At 52.0% G+C, this 8,667-nt stretch overlaps 1 protein-coding gene across 5 annotated transcripts in view; it reads right to left on the reverse strand.

Annotated features, from left to right (window-relative positions):
* Positions 1-2,209: 2,209 nt before the first annotated feature.
* The window catches only part of stard7 (StAR-related lipid transfer (START) domain containing 7), a 35,562-nt gene continuing 29,104 nt past the window's right edge, over positions 2,210-8,667 (reverse strand). For 4 of the 5 annotated variants that reach the window (XM_059641215.1, XM_059641217.1, XM_059641216.1 and 1 more), the window contains 6 exons: positions 7,714-8,217; positions 5,454-5,632; positions 5,067-5,116; positions 3,871-3,981; positions 2,545-2,627; positions 2,210-2,342 (listed from right to left, as the gene is read on the reverse strand). In XM_059641215.1, coding sequence (XP_059497198.1) covers positions 2,225-2,342; positions 2,545-2,627; positions 3,871-3,981; positions 5,067-5,116; positions 5,454-5,632; positions 7,714-8,183 — 1,011 coding nt within the window. In that variant the 5' untranslated portion in view covers positions 8,184-8,217 and the 3' untranslated portion in view covers positions 2,210-2,224. Of the gene's footprint in view, positions 2,343-2,544; positions 2,628-3,870; positions 3,982-5,066; positions 5,117-5,453; positions 5,633-7,713; positions 8,218-8,331; positions 8,610-8,667 lie in introns of those variants that run through there. The other variant, XM_059641214.1, reaches the window with a different exon arrangement.

The raw sequence follows: 8,667 nt of genomic DNA on the forward strand, positions 1-8,667 counted from the left end.
CAGATTTACGGTGGACTGTCTCTGTATCATCTCATTAAAGGCAGCATTTCCTAAATCTAAAAACGATTGGAGCTGGGACATGCTCTCCACTTTCAAACGTTACACTGAATTCGAAGGTGTTGCGGTCGCTGTATGATCGATGTTCACGCACAGTTAGGTTACTAATTAAATCCAGCCCGCTACTCCTTATTAAATCTGAGATCGCTTGTCCCTTTGTTGCTGTGGGAAATGAGTGTGTGAAAACTCACTCCCTTTCTGACGGGTGATTATCTGCCTCTCCCAACCTACGTTCAAGTTAAAATCTCACGTTAACACTACCCTGGCTTTCCTACACACTTGCCTCTGCAATGTCTGCGTTTATATCAACTGGCACTTCGGAGCTGCTACCACAGAGTCTGTATGCAACAGCTTTGAGCTTCAGATCCTTTCCTGTTCCTCAAACCCACCTATAAGGTTGCCACTGAATGCTTTCCCCTCATTATATACTCCTTCACCACTGAAACAATTTTGTTTCTAACCAAGAAATAGCAGGAACAGCCAATGCTGGAGAATCTGAGGTAACACGGTGTGGAGCTGGATGAACACAGCAGGCCAAGCAGCATCAGAGGATCAGGAAAGCTTGACGCTTCGGGTCAGCTCTCTTCTTCAGAAAAGAAGGGTCCCAACCCGAAATGTCAAGTTTTCCTACTCCTCTCTTGTTTCTAATCAATAAAGCTTCTCCATCTCCTCTTCTATTTTCCCTGTCCATCCTGTAAACCTTATAACCTGGTATATAGAGTTCCCAATCCCATCCATCTGGCAGCCAAGTCTCAGTAATGGCTACTGTATCCACCTCTGATTTGAATCTGAGTCTACAGCTCATTTACTTTATTGCTTACATTCATGGTCTCTCATTCAGGGCATACACGACACACCATCCATCAGCACTGATGCGCCATTCAACTGTTTAATTCTCTCTCTTCTGGTTTAATCAATGCACTCAGGGGTCTCTGGGCTGCCTGACTCTTCGGCTCAACTTGTCCCTGCTGACCAAGTTTCCCCAAACTAAGCTCGTCCTACTTGCCTGTGGCGGCACAGCATGGAGTTGGAGGAACACAGCATTGAAGGAGGAGTAGGAGTAGAAGGGTCCCGACCCGAAACATCAGCTTTCCTGCTCTTCTGGTGCTGCCTGGCCTGCTGTGCTCCTCCAGCTCCACACCTTGTGTTATCTCCAGCATCTGCAGTTCTTGCTATCTCCGAGTGACTCATAACCTCACTTGCCTGTTCTTGGCCCAGATGCCTCTAAAACCTTTTCCATCCACGTACCTGCCTCAAATGACTTCTAAATAGTGTCACTGTTCCAGCATCTACCGTGTCTCCCAGCAGTTTATTTGTTTGGTATTGCTGTACCTGAAGCAGGATCCCCAATTAGTTCTTTCCTGTCCTAATTGACTCTGAAAATCATGCTGACATCTGGCAAGCCCCCAGCCTGATTTATTCGTTGAAAGCCCAGGCAACCTCTCTAGCCTTTCCGCTAGGACATCAGGCCTGGTGGCGCCAATCCCAATGCTGCAGTGCCCTCCTGTCCCAACGCTGATGCCAGTGCCCCAAGAAATCAAACCCCTCTTTCCTGCACCATGCACTTTTGTCTGTAATTTGCTCCTCATCGTGCCTATTTGCGTGCGGCTCCGGCAATAATCTGGAAATTATAATCCTCAAGGTTCTGTTCATTAATTCCCAGAAAAGATCTCTTGCTTACCCTTGTCAATGTTATTGGTCCTAACTGGGACCATAATAACCGGATTCTCCTTCTCATCTCACTTCAGCCTTAAATGAGACACAGCCTACATCCTTGTGAACATGACTCTTCCCGGTTCTGGGCTCCCCCCGACCCCAGTCATCGGGAACACCCTTCCTGTCTAGTCCCGGTTGGAATTTCCTACATTTCTATGAGGCACCACCCCCCCATTCTAAACTCTAGGGAATGCAATCCTAACTGATCCAGTCCCTCTTCACACGTCAGTCCCAGGAATCAGAATGGGAAACCCTCGCTGCACTTCCTCCATCGCCAGGACAACCTTCCTCAGATGAGGAGACACAAGGCATCTACTCAATATTTCAGGGGTGTGGTCTCACCCAGTCCAAATACAGCCAGACATCCCTGCTCCTGAAGTCAAATTCGCTCTCTGCACAAACGCCAACATTGCACAATACTAAAACGGGCAAACTCCCGGCCAGCTACCACTTATCCGTGCAGCCTTACCTCGTCGAATGACCGGTGTGGCTTGATCACCATCTGCGACTGGTAAGCGGTAACCCGTACATAGTTTGGGCTCTCTGGGACATCCGGGTGTTCGACAGCCCTGGGCACAGGGAACTACACATGAGGACAAACGCAGTGCAGAAGGAGACCCCAATCTCCCCCAGTTAGCCCCTTCACTCCCCTTTATCCGCTGAGTCAAAACAGATCCACCTAACCCCATTCCCCAACCTCCCACCACTCCAAAGTAAGTAGACGTAGACAGCGCAGCAAAGGGGTGAAGAGGGTATTGGTCACATCCTCACCTTGACACCAACACCATCAGATTGTGTTTTTGGTCCACGTGGTAGCGTCGGATGTAGAGGTAGTCTCTCGAGTAAAGGGGGTACTGAAAAACGGAGATAAACATAGGATTTAAAAAGCTCTCTCCAGACTCTGCTGCTTTAAGACCCTTTCCATTTACACCGACCATCACAGCCCAGGACAAATGCTGTGCTTTCTCTCAGAGCGACCTTAATCACGAGCTGCAAGCCGTATTTGACAGTGAGGCTTGTTGAATAATCTGAATCAGCCAAAAAGTTAGCGGGGCACCCACCATTTCCACTGCATATTTTACTCAAAGCTCATGTTTCTTTTGTTGATATCAGGAATTTCAGCAGACTGCTCTGACGTAATGTGAGGCAGCACCTATCAACATCCTGGGGGTTACTATTCACCAGAAACTCAACCAGACTCACCACATAAACACAGCGGCTACAGGAGTGGGTCAGGAGCTGGGAATCCTGCAGTGAGTAGCTCCCCTCCTGACTACCCCCCCCCCCCCCCCCAAAGCCTGTCCCACCATCGACAAGTCAGGAGGGCGATGGAATTGTCCCCACTTGCCCCGGATGGCGGCAGCTCCAACAACACTCGAGAAGCTTGACACCATCCAGGGACAAAACAGCACCCCCGCCCCGCCCCCAACCCCACCTCGACTGACCCCACATCCACAAACATCCCACACCCCACCACCACCAACGCTCAGTCGCAGCAGTGTGTACTGTCTACAAGATGCCCTGCAGCGACTCACCGAAGCCCCTCAGGCAGCACCTTCCAAACCCACCACCCACTTCCATCCAGAAGGACAAGGGGCAGCAGGTACATGGGAACACCGCCCCCCCCCCCCCCCCCCCACAAGCTCACCCTCCGAGCCCCTCACCGTCCCCGACTTGGGAAATATATTGGCCATTCCTTCAGCGTCGCTGGGTCAGAATCCTGGGACCCCTTCCCTGAGGGCACCGTGTGGGGGTCCCTACGCCACACGGGACTGCAGCAGCTCACCCCCCACCTTCTCCCACGTCCATGGACGATTAAAAAAAAGAGAAGCAAGTGTGTGTGTCTTTTCGTGTTGTCCTGGAAAGTTAGCCCGAATTAGCTTTTAGTGAGCTGAGTGCGAATGCCAGCTTGCGGTTGGCAGGAACCTGCTGGCAGTGCCAGCAGGAGAAGCAGGCCACTGCATGGGGAGGGGCGGGGGGACTGCTCTCAGCGTTGTGGGCGAATCTGTCCGAGAGTGGGCACACAGAATGACAGTGCTGTCGGTGGGCGAGGTGGGGGGAATACTGCCAGCAGTCACGGAGTGAGGGCACACTTACCGGAAAATGCGTGACCCAGTGAACAATCTCCGATCCGGAGAGCTCATCCTGCTCGATGACTTCCAGCTTGATGACCAGCTCGTCCCATTTCTTCCTGTATTCTGTGTCGAGCTGCAGAGAGAGATCTCCTGTCAGGTGGCACACCACAAAGGAGGGATTTGGTTGGGGGTGGGGGTGTACCCATTCCCATCAATGGCAAGAGATGGGGTGGGGGGTGAGGGTGTACCCATTCCCATCAATGGCAAGAGACGGGGTGGTGGGGGTTGGTCGACGAGCTCTTTAGTGTGGGGCACCGGATACAACCCGTGCCAAGGGAGCAAGGGTTACAGATGTCAAGGTTCAGCAAGACATCTCCAGGCAGCAGGGGCCCCTCATCAGAAGCTGGGTTCCCCCCCACCCCCTTTATTCATTAATGGGATGGGCAGCATTGATTGCCCATCCTTAATTATCCAGAGAGTAGCTCAGAGTCAACCACATTGCTGTGCGTCTGGAGTCACATGTAGGCCCAGACCAGGTAAGGATGGCACTTTCCTTCCCTAAAGGGCATTAGTGAATCAGGTGGGTTTTTCCTGGAAATTGGGAATGCGTTCATGGTCATCATTAGATTCTTAATTCCAGATATTTTTATTGTAATCAAATTCCGTCTGCCGGGGGGTGGGGTTCGAACCCCAGAACATTATCTGGGTCTCCAGGTTAACAGTCCAGCGCTAATACCACTAGCCGTCGCTTGTCCCCTGGGTGAGGGGGTGGCTGTGGGAGCGCATGTTGGATTTGAGGTGGGGGGGGGTAAGAAGTACAGCCAAGGCTGCGCCCCCGCGGGCAGGCAGGGAAGACGTTACAGAAGGGGAGGGGGGGAAAGAGAAAGCAAAAGCATCGGTCAGCGTCAGAGCCCGGACACCTTCCAGGCCTGCAAAGCGAGTCAGGAGACTAGCAAGGGCATTGACCGTGATGCCCGCCACGCCCAGAAATCTTGGCATTCTCCCGGTTGGATGGCAAGGGGCTGAGAAGGTAGAAAATGCACTTTGTACTTGACAGACTGCATTTCAGAGGCAGTCGACGTGAGGAGCGAGGTGGGCAGGCAGTCGGACACGGGCAGCGCAAACAGAGCAGGCTGGAACTTTCACACACTCTGGTACAGGGTTAACACACCGAGCCGCTACGTGAACTGCCACACGGGTCCGATCCCAAAGCTGTACCTGCACATTGAAGAACTGCCGAGGCGTGACATCCGTGTACGTTCCGAACACTGCGGGGACGACAGGGAACGAGAGAATTAAGAGGCGCCAACGAAACAGAGATCAACGACCCTCAAGAAGCTCGACTACATCCAGGAGAAAGCTTGGCTGGCACCACATCCACACACCGCCATCTCCCCCCACCCCTCCACAAGCTCCATGTGTACTGTCTACAACTACAGAAATTCCCCAAAAGCTCTTTTCAAAGTCCCCACACACCATCCCCAACACCTCGTACCAAAATGCCAGGTTGAATGTTTTCTGCTCAGGCTAAGGCGCCCTGACCTGGGGGGGTGGTGGGGGGGGGGGTCACAGGTCAGATGAGTTGGCACCACGGGAGACTCTCACCTCGGTACTGGTAGAGGTGGCTGCTCGGAATGGGCCTGCGCCAGAGCCGGAAGCTGGGTCTGTCCATCACCAGCTCCCACGTGCTGTCCCGTTGCTGCTTGTGCTCGCATTCCGCCCGCTCCTGGCTCCTGGGTTTCTCCACAGTTGGTGGGTCCAGGCTTCTGAAGTCGCTCAGGCACCTGCGACAAAGGGACAGTCAGACAGTCAGAAAAAGGAGGGCTCAGCGCGGGGCACAGCTACCCCGTGGAACGGCCTTTCGAGCAGAGGTAACTGCCTGAAACCTTCACACCACCTTTCTCTCAGTTGTTCACGGCCATCAGTTTATCACTCTTTTGGCACAAAGTCTACCACATCGCTGGCAGTAGTAGGCCAGACCGGGGAAAGGACTGCAGATTTCCTTCTGCCTTCCCTCCCCAGGGGGACATCAGTGAACTTTACAGGACACGGTCACACAAATCACAAGAATCCAAATTTTTACCATCTGGCACGGTCTGATTCAAACTCAACGCCCCTTTCTCCCCACCGAAAACAGCAACAAAGTCTGGAAAATACCAGCGCTAACCCTTCGTTGGCTCAATCCCTCCGCGCTAGCTGCGTCCAAACCTGCAGTTAACCATCCACCCCACTCTCTAGCTGCCCTTTTGAGTTTGCTGCCTCAATGGAACCACGTACAAGTGAGACAATGCCGTAACTTTAAGCGGCATGTTTTGTCCTGGTTTCTTTTGGAGGGAGAGAGAATGGGGAACAGGCTGCCTACGAGAAGACAAACAACTTGTGAAGCCTTCTCGTGTGTTTTTAAAAAGGCTGCAACAATAGAAGCAGCCTGAATGGGTGTAGTCAAGTTCCCACCCATAGAATCAGGGATTTTTAAGCTTGTAGATTTCAGTAGCAGTTGCCATTAGGGTCTTGAAGGGGAACCTTCCACCACCAGTCTCTCCACTACAACCAAAAACAGGTGGGGGTTCTCTTCCTGGGCTGCTGGATTATAAGGCAGAATCTGTTTTCCGAATTTGTCTTTGCCAAGGGTGTGTTTATGGGATATTACTATATTGAAACAATTACTGTTTGGTATTAAAATGATTTATTATTCTGTAAAGTTTTCCAGTAACATTAAGTCCTTCCAAATTCCTCTTTTGTTTGTTGTATCTTAACTGTAGTCATGGACTCAGAGTCAGATAGCCCGGAAACAGACCCTTCAGTCAACGAGTCTATGCTAAACATTATCTTAAATTAAACTAGCCCCACCTGCCCGCTCCAGGCCCATATCCCTGCAAACCTTCCCTTTCCATGTACTTATCCAAATGTCTTTTAAAATGTTGTAACTGTACCCGCCCCCACCACTTCCTCTCTGACGGGCCATTCCACACGCAAGCCAACCTGTGTAAACAATGCGCCCTCATGTCTTTTAAAATCTCCTCTCATGCCCCCCCACCTTGTCTTGATAACCCCCATCCTAGGGTAAAAAAACACTACTACCATTCACCCTACCTCTACCCCTTTTTGTGATTTTATCAACTCCTGAAAGGTGACCTCTCAACCTCCTATGCTCCAGTGAAAAACGTCCCAGCCTATCCAGCCAGCCTTTATAACTCAAACCCCCCCATTCCCGGCAACATCCCGGTAAAGCTCTTCTGAACCCTCTCCAATTTAATAACATCCTTCCTATAACAGGGGGACCAGAACTGGGCACAGTGCTCCAGAAGGGGCCTCACCAACGTCCCTGTACAACCTACACAGTGTTTGAATAAATGCTGTTTTGCTTAAAGCCAACAAATTAAATACGATGGTTATAAGACTATAACACCATGAGAAACGGGAGCAGGAGTAGGCCTATGCACTTGAGGGCCTATGCACTTGACCTGGCTTCACATTTTGAGCGTCTCGAATAGGTCACTCTTAATGCTGCTCCTTCAGCTCTCTCCCTCCCTGGGTACGAATGAAAAAACAGGCAAGATGTAAATAGTGTTTCCAACAGACATTCCTCCCTCAAGATTGACTGCCACTTTGCACCAATAGGTCATCATTTTATTTCAAGGAATATTTCAAATTTCTTTCGCTCTGCCTGCTTTAGACAGCTTGGAGGGGAGGGCGGGAGTGAGAAGTCGATTCATGGCTGAGATACAGATTTTTAACCAGGGAGGGAATCAACGATCATTGGGGAAAGGGGAGTGAGAAGATAATCAAATCGGTTAGACCTGATGGGTTGAATGGCCTAATTCTGTTCTTCCCAACTCTCCTGTATCTACCTACAGGCACTCACCGCTGCAGCTCCTCATCCTGAATCCTCTCGTTGTCCCACATGAAGACAGCAGCAAAGGCTGCCACCAGCTTGCCGGTGCCCCGGTTCCGGCTGTGGAATTGCCTCCACAGGCTGGAGAGCAGGCTCCGGCGGGACCGCTCCGAGTACAAGTTGTTGTACAGCTGCCCGATCTGCAGGGCCCTCCGCAGCCTCTGCCCGGTCACGTAGCTGCACTGGCTCGCGAAAATTGACACCAGCTTCTGTCGGGCCGTGCCGCCCGAGCCGCCGCAATCCTTCAGCCAGCCCAGCGCCCAGCGCCGCACGTCATCTGCCCACTTTGTCCAGGCCTCTGGCTCGACAACCTTGCGCCAACCCCCAGAACGGCTCGAGAAGCAGGCTGACTGCAGCCACCCAGAGCAACGCCCGCTGAGCTGCGGAGGCTTCGACCGGGCAGAGTGCAAGAGTACGGCCGGTCTCCTCACGGTCAACATGGCATGTGCAGCGAGGCCGATGGTCAGGATTCAGCTTAAGACAGAACGGAAAACAACAAGCCATCAATAAACAACACACCACATCTTTGGCTCGGAATGTGCATCTGCAAAATTTTACCCACGACGGTTACTTTTTCTTTGCAACAACCTGGAGGTCGAACAATGGTGTAGTGTGAATATTTCCCGTTGCAAGTTGTTGCCAGGGTGGTCCTTCACTGAGGCCAAGCCTTTCTGTGCCCTGCTACCAAAGTTCCTCCTCTTACACCCCTCTCTCCATCCAACTACCCTCTCCAAAAGCCCTTCTCCACCTCTCTCCGCGTTTTAGCCCCTTTTTTTCCCCCCAATTCCTCCGCGTTTTGGCCCCTTTTTCTCCCCCCAATTCCCTGTCTCTGTCTGAAGGCGCCCTCTAGCTCCCCTGAACCAGGCCCCGGCGCCTGTCAATCACCGCACCCACGTGGGGCAGCGCAGCCCATACCCCCCCCGA

The sequence above is a fragment of the Stegostoma tigrinum genome, chromosome 40 (genome assembly GCF_030684315.1).
Source record: "Stegostoma tigrinum isolate sSteTig4 chromosome 40, sSteTig4.hap1, whole genome shotgun sequence".
NCBI lineage: Eukaryota > Metazoa > Chordata > Chondrichthyes > Orectolobiformes > Stegostomatidae > Stegostoma > Stegostoma tigrinum.